The following is an 18,546-nucleotide window of genomic DNA, read 5'->3' as shown; positions in this document are numbered from 1 at the left end:
ACCATGAACAGGTACCATGGGGGCACTGGCCAACATGCCGCACTTTCATCCCACTGCTGCCCCAACCATCCCGCTTACCCTCGCCACTGCCCCCCTGCCTGCCCCCAGGGCTCAGGGCCCCATCCTGCAGCACAGCCCACCTTCAGCTCCGCCAGCTGCTGCTGCACCAGGTCCAGGTCCCCGCCGACAAGGAACTCCTCCGCCATGCGCAGCTCAGCTGTGTCCAGCCACTCAAAGAGCCGCTGGGGACAGACAGAGATCATGGGGTCAGGGAGGGTGGGAGGCCTGAGCCCCCATCCCTGTCCCCACACACCAAACACGCCAGCCTTGCAATGCCAGCTGCGTCCTGAGGGGCACAGGCATGCTGCCCCCTGCGCTTTGCAGCTCCATGGCCAGGAGTGGGGCTGGTACCCACCGTGGTCCCCAAGGAGGGCTGGAGCACAGGGCAGGGGTGTGCTCCATCCCCAGCCCCACTGAGGGATTTGAGCATGCCACACTGGGCCAGGACATGGGCACAGCCCGCCCCATTGCCCATCCCCCCCAGCAAGCCCCCCACCCATAGCAGCATCATGACCCTATAGCTCAGCTAGCTCCATGCTCCGATAGTCCTGCACCGCCACATAGCTCCACTGCGGGCCCCACTGCCAGGTCCTGCCTTCAGCCATGCCCAGGGACCACCATGGTGGCCCCACAGCCCCTCACACCCCCAAGTGGGAACGGGAGGGCGATGCAGGTTGCGGGGCAGGCCCCTATGTGGGGTGTCTGCCCGAGCGAACCCCCAGCACCCCACCTGCATGGTCTCCTGGTAGCTGACAGAGGTCTGGAGCTGCTCCTCGAGGCGGGCATACCGCTCCGTCCACACCTTGTTCAGGCTGTGCCAGGAGGAGTAGAGCTGCGGCCGGGCGCGGGGGTCAGCGGCACCGCGCGGGGGGTCAGGGGCACGAGGGTCAGGGGTCCGGGACACGGGGGTGAGCAGCACCATGCCTGGCACTAGTGTGTGGGGTGCAAGGGGCAGTGGCACCGCGCAGGGGTCAGCAGGCACCAGTACAGGGTGTGAGGAATGGCACGCGGTCCCTCGTGCAGGCACAGCAGCCTGGGACAGCCACCCTCCATCCAGCCCAGCCCCGGGACATCCAGGGGACATTGGGTCTGGGGGCACATCTGCCCCTTCTCCAGGATCCCACTAAGGCACAGCCCCAGGGACCTCCCATCCCTACAAGCACCCTCCCCACGCACCCAGGACCCCGTCCCTCACTGGACCCACACCCATCGGCACTCACATCGTCCAGGCTCTTTGTGACATCGGGCTTGTCGGGGTCCCCACAAGAGGACATCAGCTCCACGCCCAGGCTGCCCAGCGTGTCCAGCTCACCCTGCAGCGAGTCGATCTCCTCCCGCAGTGCCTGCAAGACAGGACGGGGCTCAGTGCCGCCTGTGCCACGGGGTTGCCTGTGCCACAGGGCTGCCCACCAAGCCCCCTCCCCAGCCACTACCTGCATGGTGCGGAGCTGTGTGCGGATGATCTCAGGCTCACCACCGGCCTCCTCCAGCCCCAGCACCAGCTGCTGGGTGTCACTCAGAGTCAGGGCCAGCTCGGAGAGACCATGCCAGAATCGGTCGGCCAGCGCCAGCAGCTCCCGCAGCCAGCGCTCCTGCTCCTGGCAGCGGCCCCGCAGGCAGCCCCACTGGGACAGCAACTGCGCCGTCCGCTCCTGGATCCCTGCGGGACACGAGAGGGACAGGGCTCAGCTTGGGTACCCTCGAAGTGCTGTGAAGGACCACTCACCCCAACACAGCCCCGAGCAGGGACGCGGCCCCGTTGGGACGCCCGTGTGTCAGCACGCGTGGCCATGCACACGCACCCACCCATGGTGCCATGCCTGCCCCTCCATGCCGATACCTCTGGCAGCAGCATCGGAGTTTGCTGCCTGCATGCTGGCTAGCAGCTCGCTGCCCTGCGCCTGGATGGTCTCTAGGGCCACCCCCAGCTTCTCCAGCTCGCCCAGGGCCAGGCTGTTCTCACGGATCTGCTCCCGAAGGTGGGCTGCATCACCACGGATGGAGGGCTGGCTCTGCAGGCGGCTCTGCAGCCGCTCCAGGCACTCCAGCAGCAGGTCCATGCGCTCAGTCAGCTGGGGAAGGTGTAGGAGGGGACGAGCCCGGTCACTTGAGGGGAAGCCTCAGGGAACACCAGCCCTCCTGGTGCTGGCTCTGTACCTGGCTGTAACGTGGCAGGGCATCCTCCAGCAGGGCAGCTGCCTGGCACACGCGCTCACGGATGCAGCCGTACTGCTCCTCTGCCTCCTGCCAGCGCTGCTGGAATGGGGCGCCCTGCTCCGGGCTCAGCTCCACCAGCTGTGCTGAGACACGCTGCAGCTTCCCCATCAGGGGCCGGTGCTCAGCAATGGCCTCCCGAAGGCACTGAGGGCAGAGGAAAGGCTGTGGGCACACGCAGGTCCAGGACAGGGCACACGGGGACATGCCCTGGTGCTGCTGCCCTGGCTCAGTACTTGTGCATGTACCCAGGTCCCTGCAGTGCTGCCACCTCTGTCCTATGCTCCCAACCCCGTGGGATGGCAAAGCACGTCCCTGCCTTCGCCTTCACCTTCGCCATGCCCCAGCTGAATCCATCTTCCCTCACCTGCAGCAGTGCCTGCTGTTCCTTGAAGGCCTCATAGCTGATGGCGTTGGGGGAAATCTGCACCCCGATGACCTGTGTCTCCTCCAGCCAGGGCAACAGCTCCTCGTGGGCCTCAGAGAACTGGGCAAGCAGGGACTGGGCGTGCTCCAGCTGCACGGCGCAGGCTCCACTGCGCAGGAAAAGCTGTTCCATGCGCTCCCGCAGCGCCTGCACCGAGGGCTGTGAAGACAGATAGCTCACCAGGGGACATGGGGCATGGCCGGCCCCTGGGGCAAGGGGCCCTGCTGTGGCAGCATCCCACCCAGCACCCACTGGGTGCAGCCCCAGCACAGCTGCTCACCTGGAGGTGCTGCCGCAGGGGCTCGGGGCAGGACTGGAGCAGCAGGTTTGAGATCCCGAGCAGACGCTCCACCAGTCCCCGGTGGTGCAGGATCTCAGCAGAGAGCAGCTGGAAGACAGAGGTGGGTGGGTGTCAGGTCCTGCAGAGACGTCAGCAGATCCATGCGCATGTGATCTGGGGGGTCAGTGCAGGAGCCCAGCAGAGTAGGGGTACAATGCCAGTGTCCCTGGGGATTTCCCTTTGGCGTTGGGGTACCAGTGGGTTGCACCCTGGCCCAGAGCAGCACTGCAGACCCACCTTCTGATCAGAGAGCTGCGAGTGGAGGGCCTGGGCATCCAGCTGCACCCGCCCGATCTCCTCCAGCCGCTCGCCGAGCCCAGCCAAGCGCGCAAGCTGGGAGTCAAGGATCTGCTCGAACTGCAGAAAGGAGACGACCTGTCAATGTGCCGGCAGGGAGAGCACACGTACCAGGGCAGCCTTGCCGGGACACAGACCCCCTACCCCCTGTGTGTCTGCTGCTGGTTAGCACCGGACCTCCTGCTGTAGCCTGGTGCAGCCCATTCAGCCACATCCCTCCAGACCCAACTCCCCCATCTCATGCTGCAGGCAGCAATGCCATGGAGCCAGGGAGGGGTGAAGGGGGCAGAGGGTGACATTGCTCAGAGCCCCATGTCCCGCACCTTCTCCTTGTCGCTCGTGCTGACCGGGGGCTCCTGGCCACCGTGCTGGCTGTCCCAGGAGCCCAGCTCCTTCTCCATGCGGCCCAGCCAAAGTGCCAGGTCCTCCTGGGCAGTGCCCAAACGGGATGAGGCCTCCAGGGTCTGCCCCAGCCGGTGCATGGTGTCAGCACTGCTCTGGCCCACAATGAGATACCGCATCCTCAAGGACTCCATCTTCTCCTGTGCCAGCTGGGCCTCCTCCCCTGCGGCAGCAGCAGTGCAGCCAGCATCAGCGCTGCTGCAGCCGGGGACCTGCAGCACTGATGCCCTTCCTCCCCCATGACAGTCACTCTGTCCAATCTTCCCCTGTGCCTGCCCCTGCCCTGCTTCTCCTGGACCCAGCTCCAGTCCCTCATCCCCACTGGAGGCAAAATTTCCCACCACACCCCTGGCCCCTCTCTACCCGACGTCCATCACACAACACTGTCCTCCCACAGCTGCCAGCAGCACCCGGTGGGGAGCAGAGGGCCCCAAAGACACCCAGAACCAGGTGTCCCCTCACTGGTGTGGGCTGCCACCTCCCCAGGACATGCCTTGGTGCCAGCACAGCAGCAGCACGCTGTGCTCATTCCCTCCCACATCCTGTGGTCCCGACCTTGCAGCCACCACTTCAGCCAACCCCACTCGCCTGTCACCATCTCCAGGACCCGCTGCCCGCTCTCCAGGGCACCATCCAGCTCTCCCAGCCGTTCACGAATCTCCTCGCAGAGGACCTGGGCAAGAGGCTCCCGTGGCAGCGGCTGCCACAGACATCACCCCACACATCCCCACTGCACCCACCGGCATGCCTCCCGTCCCCACCGCCAACCCCAGACCTCCCCATGGCCCCGCTCGTGGTTTCCCCTGCCCCACTGAGCCCCACTCACGCCCCCCACCCTGTGCTGCAGCAGGTGCCCGAGCCCACCCAGCACTCAGCCCAGCCTCGACCTGGGTTTGCCGGTGGGCGTCCTGCACACGGCTGACGCAGCCATTGGCATGCCAAAGCTGAGCCAGCTGCCGCTCCGTGGTGCCAAGCCACTCCTGGAAGGAGTCCACAGCCTCCTGGAAGCCCTGTGCTGCCGGCAGGATCCGCTCCAGGTGGCCGTACCTGTGCCAGGAAGGTTGGGTGAGCCAGGGAGGGCACAGCCCCTGGCTCCAGGGGCCAAAGCCCCCTCTCCCCCTGGCACTGGGGCTGGGTGGCCGACAGCCACATCCAGGGTCCCCCTGCCCTGTGCTCCCCACCCCAAAACTTCCCACCCTGAATGCAAGGGGGGAGGCGAGGCCAGCATCCCTCTGCTCAGCCCAGGCAGCACCACGAGCATTCCAAGGACACGTGGCAGATGCCCTGGGCTGAGCAGGGACACAGGACACAGGGATGCAGGAGGAGGCAGCCCCTGCCCGGCTGCACCAGCCCCGGCTCTACTCCATGACCTGTCCAGGACCTCCCTGCCCCGGTATCACCCTGCCAACCAGGCTGAGCGCTGGCATGGCCACACTGGGGCACCTGGCCGTGCCGCTCCGCTCCAAGCCCAGCGAGACCCCAGCAAGCTCCCCTGCCTCCTGCAGCAAAGGGCCAGCTCTTGCCCTGATGCTCCACAGCCTCATGCTGGAGCAGCCATAGAGCCACAAACCTGCTGACCTCAGGGCCAGGAAAGCACGCAAGAGGCATGGCAAGCGCTTGCCCCAAAGCAGAACTGTCACCCACCGCCCTGCACAGTGCTGGCCTGAACCGCTCCAGACCGAGCCCCTTGCGGGCAGCGGGGAGGGCCGGGCGCTGCTGTGAGGCAATGGTGCATCCCTGGCTGGCAGAGCACCGCAGAGGCTGCAGGGACCAACCTTGCACCACACACAGCTGGAGGCAGCACAGTCTGCAGGGCACGGTGCAGCCCTGGTGTGAGTGGGATGGGGACAGTCCCTCTGCCAGGGCAGCCCTGGCAGAAGCCCGGCAGAGCATGCCACTGCTGCACACAGGGATGGCAGGGGGGTCACAGCACCATAGCCCCACTGCCAGCTGTTGGGAGAGCCCGCGCAGGCAGGGAGGGGGTTGCCACCCCAGCTGATGAAGATCTCAGCCCTGACCCACCTGGCTTCAGCCTCCTGCATCAGCTTGCCCCACTTCTCCCCAAGGCCAGAGAGGCTGCCATTCTCCTCAGGCACCGCCGTGTCAGAGCCGTGCGCTGGTGGCCCAGGTCTGTCCTGCAGGAAGAGCTCCACCCGTGGCCTCCGCTCCTCCAGCAGCCGCTTCAGGAGCTGCAAGGCAGTGGGGCATAGCACTGTGCTGGGGACCCCCCTACCTCCAACGCCACCTCGGCACAGCCTGGAGAATCAGCAGCCCTGGGACAGCCGCTCTGCCCCCCGGCCCCCTAATCCCTGGCTGGAGAGCAGCGTGGGTGGGACACGCCAGCCTGGATCTGCTGACCTTCTGCTCCTCCAGCTGGGCCTTCGCCACCTTCACTTCTGCTGAGGGTGGCTTCTGGTTGCTAACCAGCTCCTCCATGTCCGCCACCCAGGCCAGCAGGCACTCCAGTGTGTCCTGGGCTCGCTCTGTGCCCGTCAACTCCTCCAGGACTGGGACGGCCCGCAGGGACACCTGGGGAGAGAGGTGGCTGAGCCGCCTGGCTGGGCAGGAGGCAGCCATGGGGCAGCTGTGGGGCTGGGGTATGCCCCTCCCCACCATGCCCTGCCCAGGAGGTGATGCGGGGGACAGGTCCTCCCCAGCATCCCCCCACAACCCCTGCTCGCCCCATCGGCAGGGCTGTGTGGGGATGGGCTCTCTGCAGACCTGCACTCCTCCTCAGGGCAGAAGGACCGGGCACTGCCCGCAGGGCTCCGCAAAGCCAGGGCTTCGTGCCATGCGGACCCCCTGCAGACACACATCCCCCATCAGCCGCAGCAGAAAGGAGGGGGCTTGTCTCATCCTCTGGCACCCAGATGCCCCAAAGCAATGAGGTGGGGGGTGCTGCCAGCTGGGCCCACATCAGGGCATCAAGGGCCGCATGCCCCGGCCGCAGATCCCCTGGCACAGGAGAGCGGCGGGAGCGCACAGCCCCACATGAGCCCAAGCCAAGAGAGACAAAAGCCAAGACTCGCTCACGGAGACAACTGTGCTGGCAGAGCAGCCCCACTGGCACAGCGTCTTCCACAGCGAGGGTCCCTGCCCGACAGTCACCTCTACGGCATCCGTGTGTCCAGCGCGGCTGCCAGCCGCGAGCTCCCCCGCACGCTCCGTCAGCACGGTGACGGTCCGGGTGACCAGGGGCTCCCCACCCTTCTCGCCAGCCGGGTACTCGGTCACCTCCACAATCTCTGTCACGATGGTCTCAGTCACCTCCGTCACCTCCGTCACTTCCCGGGTGGTGACAGGTTTCCAGGACCAGGTGCTCCGGGGGGCACTGGCCCGGGGTGGGGTCCAGGCTGCACCCCCCACCTGCCCCTTCAGCGGGATGCAGGCCGTGCTCCCGTTCTGCACCGCCATCTCTGACTGGCTGCGCTTCAGCACGGGGCTGCCCGGCCGGCTCCAGCTGGCGCTGGGCACCGGGCTCCAGCCGTTCTCCACTGGCACCAGTGGCTTCTCCGGTGGCCCCAGCCAAGCCTCTGCGATGCTCCTGGTGGGCGGCTGCCCCACGTCCAGCCCCAGGTCCCGGAGCTGCGGCTCCCGGAGGAGCTCCTCTGACCGCCGGCTCTTCTCGCCCAGGCAGCTGGGCCGGCTCACCGAGTTCCCCATGGCATGGGCACAGGCGCCGGGCCCCCGCCTCAAATCCCGGCCTGAAACAAGCCAGGAGGATGCACATTACCGGAGCCACGGCAGGGCTGCACGGTGCCTGGACCCTGTATCCTCTCCTGCCCTTGCTCCCAGCTGTGCCTCTGCCTCGGATGGCTGCTGGTGCTGCCCAAATTCCTGCACGGGCTTTGGGGGTTCCCAGCCCCCTCCCCCCACAAAGTACTACGGAGAGCCGGGGCCCTGGGGACAGGGAGGGACAAGGCGCTGGCCGTCACCCAGGACCAAGTGGAAGGAGGGGACCCCAAGGGGTTCATGGCGGGGCGTACGGCCCTGCACGTCAGGCGCGCGTCTCGTCTCGTCAGCAGGCATGTAAATGAAGGGTACCGGGAAGCAGCGCAGGGCACCCGGCAGACAAGCAGATGCTCCTGACCGGCATCGCTTTGTGCCATTAGATTAACTCAGAGGCCAGCAGAGCTGGGAGAAAAGAGCCATCTGTCTGCAGGGCCTGACAAAGGCGGCCTGGGGACCTGCTGGGGGGAGCGGGGCTGGGGGCCATCCGTCTGGGAGCACCCACCCACCCGCCCAGGCAGGGAGGCAGCCTCCCCACCCTGCCAGCCCTGCCGCAGCCATAAATCCCCCCGCGCCACCCAGCAGGACCCTCCCACGCCAGCCCCCTGCCAGAGCCTGGCTGCAGCCGCAGCGCCTGCCCGCACCCAGACCCACCGCTGCCAGTGCCCAGCCCTCACGCCCAGCGCTGGGTGCACACCCTTGTGCCCATGTGCACACGCACACACCCCCACGTGCACTCACATGCACCCACACTGGCACGGTGCACCCACACTCCACACTGGGCATCACACCTCTCTGGCTGGGCATCCCACTGCCGGCGTGGGCCGGGGTGCTGGGGGCACCCACCCAAGGGCCACGCAGCGCTGCACACCCTCCACACCCACACACCTGGGGCCACATGCACACCACACATCACACCCTGCTCTGCTGCACACCGGGCCACTGGCAGAGATCCCCAAACCCCAACGCACACCTGCGGCCACGGGGCTACACACGACACGCAGCTGTGGCCCAGGAGCACACGGGCCAGCCTGCCCCACGCACCCACAGCGGCCGGACACCCCAGGGTGCACACTCCTGCGTGGCCGGAGCGCTGGCCAGCAATCACACACACGCCGTGGCACACCGTGGCACATGCCACAGGGTCCATCCTCGTGCAGCAGGGCATCGTACGTGCTGACACGCGGCTGCAGCAGGCAGCAGACCCCGCACCCCCGAGCCGGTGTGGCCCCACGCTTGGCATCACGCCCCTGCCCTGGCCCCCCACAACCCTCCTGCGTGGACGGGCTCCCACGGGGCAGCACGGGTGGAGGAGCCACAGCGCCGGGGGAGGCGCGGGCTGAACCGGGGAGTCAAACCCCCCACACATCCCACCGCTGCCGGGGCACCCCGGGCTTCTCCCCCGCCGGCCGCCAGCCCCGGGCTGCCCTGCCCGCAGCCCCCCGCCCGCCCCGCCCCGGAGCCTCCCCAGCGCCCCCCGCCCCGGGCACTCACCCCTCGGCGGAGCCGGGCGTCCATGGGGCCGGGGCCGGCCCGGGGGGGCTCCGCCGCCCCCGCTACCCGCCGCACCGCCGGGCCATGGCGGGGGACAAGCCGGCGGAGCGGAGCGGGGCTCGGGGCTCGGGGCTTGGGCCCCCCCCCGCCTCTCCCCGTTACCGCCGCCCGGGCATCCCCCGCCCCGGCCCCGCCGCCGCCTTTGTGCACTGCGCCCGGGGGACGGGGCGGCACCGGGCGGGACCCTGCGGCACGGCACGGCACGGCTCGGCTCGGCTCGGCTCGGCTCGGCACTGCCCCGACACGGCTCGGCTCGGCTCGGTGACCCCGCCGCACCCCCCGCTGGCACAATGCGGCCGCCCGCGTTAACTCTTTGCGCGCCGAACGGCGCCGTTACCGGGGAAACCCCCGGGGACTCGCAGCCATCCCGGGCAGGGGGAGGGGAGCAGCGCGGTTCCCACCGCCCACCCCGCGCCGCCCGGCCCCCCCTCACCGGCCACCGCCGCACCTGCTCCCGCACCGGCACCGCCACCGGCACCTGCTCCCGCACCGCCACTGGCACCGGCACCGGCACCGCCGCTGCCACCGGCACCTGCTCCCGCACCGGCACCGGCACCAGCACCAGCACCGGCACCTGCTCCCGCACCAGCACTGGCACCGCCACTGCCAACGGCACCTGCTCCCGCACCGAGCTGTGCTGCCCCGGACCTGTGCACCCACTGCATCCCCGGCGTGTCTGCACCTGCAGCCCCATGGCAGCACAGCACCACAGTGGCACAGCCCCACGGTGGCACAGCCCCACGGAGGCACAGCACCACAGAGGCACAGTCCCACAGTAGCACAGCACCACAGTGGCACAGACCCATGGTGGCACAGCCCCACGGAGGCACAGCCCCACGGTGGCACAGCCCCATGGAGGCACAGCACCACGGAGGCACAGCCCCACGGCAGCCCAGCCCCTCTGGCTCTGGGGTTGCACCCCTCCGGGGCATATTGTTGTGTCTGGCCCCCCACCTGGCTCCAGCCCCTCCAGTCCTGGTGCTGCCAGCCAGAGTCTCAGCAGGCTGCTGCGGCCGCAGAGGGGGCACAGCCCTGCTCCCCAGAGCTCTTGCAGGTGCTGGGTGTCCTCAGCCAGGCTCGGTGGGACATGGCAGGGACACGGCGGCTGGACAGGGCTGAGAGATGCTACTGCCCACCACACCCCGCAAGCCAGGGTCCCCCAGGCCTGAGCTCAGGGACCCCATTCTGCCCCTGCCCTGAGTGTGGGAGAGCCTGAGGGGGGTGGGCAAGGGGCTGCCAGAGGTGCCGGCGGGGGGGGGTCTGCTCCTGCTCGCAGGGTATGTGGTGTGAGCCCCATCCTCAGCCTGCCTGGACCCAGCTCTGACACAGTGGCCCCACAGCCAGCAAGAGAGGCCCTCTAGGGTGGGGGGTCCTGCCCTGCACAAAGGAGTGGGTGCCCCTCACCGGGCCCCGGGGAGCCCAGGGGCCGCTGCAAGGAGTGTCGCGCTGCACTGATGGATGGGGCTCCCTTGGGGTCTCCTGAAAGCAGCAGGCGGAGGGGCCGGGGGCTTTGTCTGCTCTGCTGCTGGAGATACTGCAGGGAATTAGCATATCCCAGGCTCTCCTATGGCACTGCACCATCTTCACCGCTCCGCTCTGGCACCTTCCCAATGCCCACAGCTGGGAGCTCAGCACCTAGCGCTGGATCTGTGCGTGGGTGCCCTGCCCAGGCACCAGCTCCCTCAGGGGGTTCTGGGCATCCCCAACTGACCCAGGGGCCAAGCAGGTGGGACCTAGCCCTCACTGATGGTGCTGAGCATCATCAGGTGCCAGTGCCAGTGTGCTGGGGAACATGCTGCTCCACTGAGCACCAGCGGGCTTGACCTGGGGGGCTGCTGCCCTTGCCTGCCACCCTGAGCCCCCTGGAGCAGCCACCCCCTCCAGCAGTGCAGCTACCACGCTCCTCCCTGCTGCCACACGGCAAGCAGGCACCAGCCTTGGGACCCCTGGGTTCAGCCACCATGCTGGCAAAGCACCCTGGGTGCCCCACAGCACCTATCTGGGACCCCACGTGGCAGGGACTGGGCAGGGGGGCAACAAGCTGACTCCCTCAGCAGAGCAACTGGCTGCCTCCTGCCCTGTGCGCCTGCCGGCAGCTCGCCTGGCACGCTCCACAGCCCCAGGTACCGGGCTTGGGGTAGGCACGGGCGCCCCAGGCAGAGGGAGCCCAGTGCGGGGCACCGGGCGAGAGCAGTCGGCTGGAATCCGTAGCCTCAGATCCCGGGAGTGGGGTGGGTTTCTCCTCGGCCTCGGCTTTGTCTGCGCCGAGGCCGCGATGAATGGCCCTTTCAGTTTGTGCTGTCATGTGTGTGGAGGGAGCCCGTGTGCTGGCCAGGCCCGGAACAAAAGGAGCCGGCGAGGGACTGTTTGCAGGGCGGCGAGGAGGGGGCCGGCTAGGGCAGCCCCCACCACGGGTGCTCCCGCCGTGGCTTAGCGTAGATGGGGTGGTGGGAGCTGGTGGCCTGTGCTGGCCCGAGGCTGGGGGAAGGACACGCCAGTGCTCTGCCGGTTGCAGGCAGGTGGGTGGGCAGCAAGCAGAGGGGTCTGGGCAGCAGGGACGCCTCTGCACGTGTCCGGGCAGGGGGCAGCCCTCGCACAGCTACACACATCTTACATGGCTGCATGGCCCTGAGCATGGCTGCACACACTTTGCCTGGGCAGGGTGACACGGCTGCACACACCTTGTACGGCTGCACACACCCGGTGCATGGCTGCACATGCCTTGTGCATGGCTGCACACCCCTTGCCTAAGCAGGGGGACATGGCTGCATGCACCTTGCATGGCTGCACATACCCTGTGCACAGCTGCACATGCCAACTGGGCAGCAGTGCGGTGGGACACGGCTGAGCTGGAGTGGAAGGTGGCCGTGGCACCAGCAGGGCACCTAGGCAGCGATGCCACCAGTACCAGCAGGACCCCAGGTACAGCAGGCTCCAAGCCCACAGCAGCCGATGGTGCCGTTGGTGGGGACGGAGGCGTGACTGGGCGAGCACTGTCAGGCTGGGGAGCAGCAACCGGGAACAGGGGACCCTGCCTGGCTCACGTGTCACCAGCAGATCTGCAGGGCTGTGCCACAGGGCCTCCCAGCTGGCCATGGCCCAACACCATCATCCCTTTCAGGGACCAAGACCTCACCAGCCTTGGTGGAGACGTGGCCTGGGTCCTGCCTGGCTCTGAGCGGTTCTGCCAGCTGCCATGCACCTGGGGGTGAACCCATTACCTGCAGGGCATGGCCAGGCTCCGGCAGGGTGGGCAACCTCTTCTCCACCGCATCCAGCCAGTGCCGCAGGGCCAGCAGCTGCTCGTGCACTTCCAGCCTCCGCTCCATCCATTCGCCCTGCTGCCACGCTCTGGGGAGACAGCAGGGACACACCGGGCTGCTGGGCTGCACGGCTGCCACCTGCCCTGCCCACCTCTGCCACGGGCATCTCTGCCTGGGACCCCCTTGGCTGCTCTTGCATGGGAGAGGGATGAAATGATGCCCAGGCTGCCAGCATCTCTCTGCCCACAGCGCCCACCTCTCCCCTGTGCTGCTCCAGGGAGAGGATGGCTCTAGGAGTCTGCGGACCAGGGGACATAAGGACCACAGAGGTGACCCCACTCAGCACCCCATGCAGCTGACCGATGACCACCGCAGATGCCAGGGAAGGCAGCTCTGCAGCTCCGCTCCCAGGAGACCCTGGACAACCTCGCAGGTTTCCCGTAACCAGCCTTGCACACCATCCCACTGGTGGGGCCAGTGCTGGCTCAGCCATACCTCCCCTGCCTTGCCTACATGCCACCGGGCAGGCATCCCCGAGCCACCCCCAGCCCCACATGCCCCTCGGCAGGGGACGCCCCTCAAGGGTGCCTCGGCCAGGTTTGCAGGCAGTACCTCTCCTCATGTCCGTGTCATTGGCAAGATAAACCCAGCGCCCAGCACCCAGCGCTCACAGCTGCGCCTGGTCCCATCCCTGCTCGCCACGTGGGGGATGTACCTGCACCCTCCCCATCCCACAGCAGCTGGCCCAGACCCCCCGGGGCTGTGCAGGATTTGGCCCAGTTCCCCTCCTCATAGTGCAGATTTCCAAACGCACACATGCAGACCCCAGCCCTGGCCTGCCCTGACAAGGAGCCCTGGCACACCCCGCTGTGACCAGCACTGCCCGTACCTCTCTATCTCTTCCCCATCCTGCGACGACTCCTCCACACTCTGTCCAGAGAGACTGGTGTCATCTGCAGCACAGCGCTTCTGCAAGGAGAGCAGGAGAGGGACAGGGTGTGGGGATTTGGCAGCTCCGCCACCCCGCCAGCACACCAGTGCAGATGTCTGGGGGTGTTGCTGTGTCCCCCCCCAGGGACTGCCATCCCCACAGAGGGGCAGCTGCTGGCCCATCCTCACCAGGCAGGACAGAGCACCCCTGGCCGGGACACCCGACCTCCATCCTCTGCTCCAGCCTTGTGGCACTGGCCCACCAACCATTGCCAGTACCTGTGGGTTTCGGCTCTGCTCATCTCTGTCTCCTCTGCTGGGACGAGCACCACTCGACACAGTGATTCCTGCAGCTCTCCTGAATTTCCTGACCCTTTTTCGCCTGGGATTGCTCCCAGATCTCACTTGCTGCCAGCTACACCTTCCAGCCCCTTCAGCTTGTTCTGGTTGCTGGTCCCTGGTGTCCCTACATCTGTCCCTCGTAAGGCCACACACTGCAGAGCCCATGGTCCAGCGCCTGGCTGAGCCCAAACCAAGCCATGGCAAACTGACCCACGGCTCTTCCCAACCCGGCCAGGGGCTGCACCGCTTGCCTGCCTCATATTTCCACTGACCCCACAACCACTCCATTTCCCTAGCCCCATGCACAGGATCTGTAGAGGGATTTTTAAAGGACCGAGGACATATGTTACCATTGTCTGGGTTGGACAACCCAGGCCTGTTAGTTGAAGCTGCAGAGCAGTTTTAAATTGTCCTGGGAACAAGCAGTGGGAGAAGGAAAGAGAAGGAAAACAAGCTATGCACAAAGAAGAAGCCAGGTGCAGAGCAAGTCCTGGGAACCGTGAAATTAACGCACTCTCATCAGCACACTCTGATAAGGCACCTGCAGCATGCTCACCGATCAGCGACACGGACCCCCACGTGGCCCAGAGACTTTTATCCAATCACCTGTGTGTAAAGTCAGGTGAGCGGTCGGTTTAAGTTATAAATATGACCTGTTTGTTTAATAAAGGGAGCACGTCATTTATTGGTGTGATTGTCGTGACTTGGCCGACTCTCCACGGGGGACCCTCTTCGAGGATCAGGCCCCTCTGCCCCAGCACAGCGGGTGCCTTCGCTGGGGGCAGGCACTATGTGCTGGAGGTAGCAGAGCTTAGGCAGGCAGGGGCAGTGGGAGGGGATCATCCTGATCTTGCGGCTTTTCCAGCATTATGAGTTGAACCCAAACCTGCCTTGAGCACCCTGCATGCCCTCGGAGCACCCCAGAAGGCAAAGCCAGCCCACTGTGGAGGCACGGAGCAACAGCACCTTGGACAAGAAGAAAAGGCATGGGGCTGGGCAGTGCCCCTCGAACCACAGCAGGCAGCGTCTCGGAGCAGCCCACGCAGCCTGTGGCACCCAGTTGCATGCCAGCAGCACACGTGGTCCCATGCAGACAGCACGTGTTTCTGGGCATGCGTGTCCACGTGCAACATACTACCCACTCCAGCACGTGCCGAGGCAAAAAAGGGGCTATGTTAACAGGGCCCTGTGGGGAGCACGGTGTGGCAAGGCCATTCGGCATGCTTTGCCAAGAGCCTGCAGGTACAGTGCAGTCTGCCACCCTCGGGCACCAGCGGTGGGGCTGGACTTGCTCCAGGCTGGGACACTGGCAGAGCTTGGCTGGGGCACCTCAGAAGGGTCTGGCCAGGGCATGGGCTGTGTGGGGCTGGTGGGGTCAAGGAGCAGCCCCTCATGGCATCCTCTGAGCTGCATGCCCCTCCCCCCGAAATGCACCTCAGGCTGCAGCCTGGCCCAGGGAGATGCAGGTGGCTGCCCCCTGCCTCCCTCCCCACCAGCTCCCACAGGGACCAGGGTCTTCCCAGCGGAAACCTCCTTTGCTTCTGTGCCAGTGTCAGAAGGACTGGGATGGCATGGCCACCGTGGTAAGAATGATAACACGTTACCATCCCTACGAGCCCTTCCCTTGCTGCAGATCACCGCCCTGTGGCAAGAGGCATCTGCCTGAGTTCTGCCAGCCCAGGAACCCCTGGAGACATCCCCAAGATCTCCTCTGGCTGTGACCAGCCGTCCAAGCTGTTGGCAAGCTCAGAGCCTGCACACCTTGTGCAGAGCCTGCAGCTGTTCCCAGCTCTGGTGCTGTTAGCTCAGCTGCGTTGCTGCAACAAGTGGAAGGAGATGCTACGTGAAAACGAGCCTAGGAGCAACGCTGCTCGCACAGGCACGAAGACAGGGGGAGGAAGAAGATGCCAGTGGCTGCTCCATGCCCCAACTGGGAAGCTGGGTTTGCAGGAGGGATCACACCATGCCTGTACCCAAAGGCTGAGGGAGATGCCCACACTCCTACACAGTCCTAAGAGCCCTGCAATTAACCTGTCATTAGCCCTGCTAATGCCTTGCCAGGTCACCTGGCTGAGCATAACGAGGGGGAGCAGCCTGTAATGCTGCAGATGCCACTGGGAATCCCATGGAGGGAAATGGGAAAGCGCACAGTGCCAGCGGCCAGAGCCCTGGAGAGGCTGGAGGAGGCCAGAGCAAGCAATGCATATGCCACAGCGAACAGCAGGGTCTGGGACAAGCTCCAGCCTGCGGCGAGGGACTGCATCCAGCATGAAGAGCTGCAGAAGCATGCCCAGGGAGGGGAAGGAGGAAGGGGAGATGCAGCCAGCTCCGAGGCTTTCATCAGAGGAGCAAGGGAGCCTGGTGCTCAGGACCCCTGGTTCATTTTAGCTGGGGCGCAGCGAGGGCGGCTGCTGAGGTGTGGGAACGAGAGTGTGGGCGCTGCCAGAAAGGCGGCGGGAGCAGGAGGCAAAGCTTGAACACAGGTTACGGTGGTGCCATGAAGATGGTGATGACCACAAGACCTGATCAAGGATAGGTTGACCATGTGCCATGATGTTCGCAGGCTCTGCCTGCAAGGGGAAACAGCTGAGGACCGTGGGCTTGATAAAAGGGAAATAAAACTGATTCGATGCAGAAGCAATGGCAGCAGCCCTGTACAAGGCACCGGTAACACAGCTGAGCATCACAGCCGGGTACATGGCAGAAAATGGGGCTGGATGAGGCTGGGGGTCACTGGGAGGAAGCGGTTACCGATGCAGCTGCTGAGGAGGAGCAGCAGGCAGGGCTTTGGTCAGAAACCATGCCAGAAAAAGCAGCAAATTGCTGAGAAGAGGGGAAGCAGAGCCAGGCTGGTGCCTGGTACCTGCTCCTGCAGCCCACCTAGGTCAGGCGTGGCTGTGCACCGAGAGCTGCCGTGCTGTGCCCATCTGTGCTGGCATGCGGGTCACAGCTGCAGGAGCCTCCTCACGGCTGCAGGGTTCAGGGTGCGGGCTGCAGCACACCATTACGGCTCCTTCTGCCGGTGTAACCGAGCAATTTGCTTTATGCCAGCTGCAACCACAAGAGCTGCAGCATCTGGCCCCAGTAAATTTGCATCTCTTGGGCTCATGGTAGTGGCAGGTCCTACCAAACATAGTCAGGGCCCTGGGGATGCACAACAGGACAGGACAAGACCCCTCTGGGATGCAAAGGTGATGTGAGGTCACATCCTGGCAACACTTTGCCTCCCGTAGGCACAAGCCAGGTTCCCAGGGTGGGAGCAAGACCTGGTGCTGGGTGTGCAGGGCAGCAAGTCACAGGGCAAACCGGGGCACGGGGCAAATGAGGTCGTGGGGAAAAGGCAAAGTTTGTCCTTGGCTGCAGAGTTCAGAGCTAAACCAAAGCGCCTGCGAAAGGGGCTGCAAGAAGCAATGAGCTCCCCAGGGATTATGTCTTCCAGACGCAGGGGGATGCTCACCAAGAACATGGTCAGGAAGAGACGGATGTTTGTTCACCCCCCAAAACCTGAGTAAATACAGGAAAAGGACCATATTCCACAGTGCTAGGAAGGGAGTGTAGCAGCCTCTCATTAGCTGAAGTGCCAGCAGGGCATCAGAGATGCTCCCGGGCATGTGCATTCACTGCAGACCCTGCGTGCACGATGCCATATGCTGCAGTGGGGTCCCGCAGCCCCACGTACACTGCAGCTGTGGCTGCTCACCCCTGGAGCTGGCACTGGTGCCCCTCGCCGGCTGGCCAAGCCAAAGGCTGTGGCTCAGCTCCCTCCTCCCCTGGGGACAGGCGAGTGTCCAGGGGAGGGAGCAGGGTGGTGCGGTGGGGGGCACTGAGGCATGAGAGGTCGTGGCAGCTCTGGTGCAGACCGGTGCAATCACTTGCTGTGGTTCTGCAGCACTCCTGCCCCACACCACCGGTCCCGTGTGCCCCACAGGTGAGCCCTCACCCCAGGGCAGGACTACAATGCCTGCAGTGCATGGCACCAGCCCTGCTGCTGGAGCTTGGGCACAGGGAACCCGTGCTGCCGGGGAGCTGGAGGATGCTGCCACAGCTGGGTGGTGGACAATGGCACAGGGAGGCCTGATGACCACAGCGTCTGCAGTGGGCAATGGTCTTTCAGCAACAGAGCCCAAAACCCAGCCCAGGCTGGTGGGGATGGAACCCCAGCTATTGCTGCCAGCCTGTCCCAGACACAGCACGGCATCACACCTGCACAGGCAGGACTGGCCACCTGAGTCCTGGGGACATGCCAAGAGACACCAGACAACGAGAAGCAGCAAACCCCAAACCAGTTCAGGGATGCCCACATGCTTGGTGCTGCCTGTGCTGGCAATGGCAACAGCCATGAGGCTCCCCACAGCTGCCTCCTGCCCCAGCACGTCAGATCTGGAGCAGCCCCCAGCCCCAGCTCAGCTGCCGGCCCGGGACAGCCACCAGGCACAGTGGGCAGCGCCAGCCAGTTACACCCTGGGACATGACAGCCGGAACAAATGGATTTGCAGCTGCCTGACAGCAGCAACGCGGTGCCTCAGGAGGGAGGCACAGGTCCCCACACCACACTGCCCACACGGTCCCACTGGCGGCTGCACATCTCAGAGCACCCCGAGGTTGCTCAGCACCATCGCTATCCCCACCGTGGGCACCCTGGCCATGTGCCCAGCAGCACCGCTACCTGCAGAGCTGCCCGGTGCCCGGTGGGATGGGCAACGCAATGGCTGCAGCCCTGGGCCAGGCTCCCCAGCAAGCAGCGCCACCACTCCAGGACCTGCAGCAAGGACAGGGGTGGATTCACCAGCCCAGCTGGCACCAGCCCCTGGCACAGACCACGCTGTGCTCCTTGACGGCACAGAGAAACGCAGGCACATTACTGCGAGGCAGTGCTTGCCCTTGGCCAGTGCATGTCGGGATTTTGCTGGGGAGAGGCAGGGACCCCGCCTGCAGTGAATGGGCTCTGTGCACTGCAGGGATCTCAGGTCCCTGCACTTGTCCCCTAG

General features: G+C 65.7%; 1 protein-coding gene across 2 annotated transcripts in view; it reads right to left on the bottom strand.

Annotated features, from left to right (window-relative positions):
- The window catches only part of LOC130146682 (microtubule-actin cross-linking factor 1, isoforms 6/7-like), a 36,364-nt gene that overhangs the window by 12,097 nt on the left and 5,721 nt on the right, over window positions 1-18,546 (bottom strand). Inside the window, exons 2-18 of one of the 2 annotated variants that reach the window (XM_056333103.1) lie at window positions 13,176-13,255; window positions 12,245-12,374; window positions 6,849-7,444; window positions 6,099-6,269; window positions 5,763-5,929; window positions 4,628-4,787; window positions 4,329-4,413; window positions 3,662-3,903; window positions 3,279-3,398; window positions 2,982-3,089; window positions 2,642-2,860; window positions 2,218-2,421; window positions 1,901-2,132; window positions 1,494-1,720; window positions 1,281-1,403; window positions 791-892; window positions 141-242 (exon numbers count right to left, since the gene is read on the bottom strand). In XM_056333103.1, the coding sequence (XP_056189078.1) occupies window positions 141-242; window positions 791-892; window positions 1,281-1,403; window positions 1,494-1,720; window positions 1,901-2,132; window positions 2,218-2,421; window positions 2,642-2,860; window positions 2,982-3,089; window positions 3,279-3,398; window positions 3,662-3,903; window positions 4,329-4,413; window positions 4,628-4,787; window positions 5,763-5,929; window positions 6,099-6,269; window positions 6,849-7,444; window positions 12,245-12,356 (2,970 nt within the window). In that variant the 5' untranslated portion in view covers window positions 12,357-12,374; window positions 13,176-13,255. The remainder of the gene's footprint in view (window positions 1-140; window positions 243-790; window positions 893-1,280; window positions 1,404-1,493; window positions 1,721-1,900; window positions 2,133-2,217; window positions 2,422-2,641; window positions 2,861-2,981; window positions 3,090-3,278; window positions 3,399-3,661; window positions 3,904-4,328; window positions 4,414-4,627; window positions 4,788-5,762; window positions 5,930-6,098; window positions 6,270-6,848; window positions 7,445-12,244; window positions 12,375-13,175; window positions 13,256-18,546) is intronic. The other variant, XM_056333104.1, reaches the window with a different exon arrangement.

This window comes from Falco biarmicus, chromosome 3 (assembly GCF_023638135.1).
Source record: "Falco biarmicus isolate bFalBia1 chromosome 3, bFalBia1.pri, whole genome shotgun sequence".
Taxonomy (NCBI): domain Eukaryota; kingdom Metazoa; phylum Chordata; class Aves; order Falconiformes; family Falconidae; genus Falco; species Falco biarmicus.
This window is presented reverse-complemented; position numbering and strand designations above follow the sequence as displayed.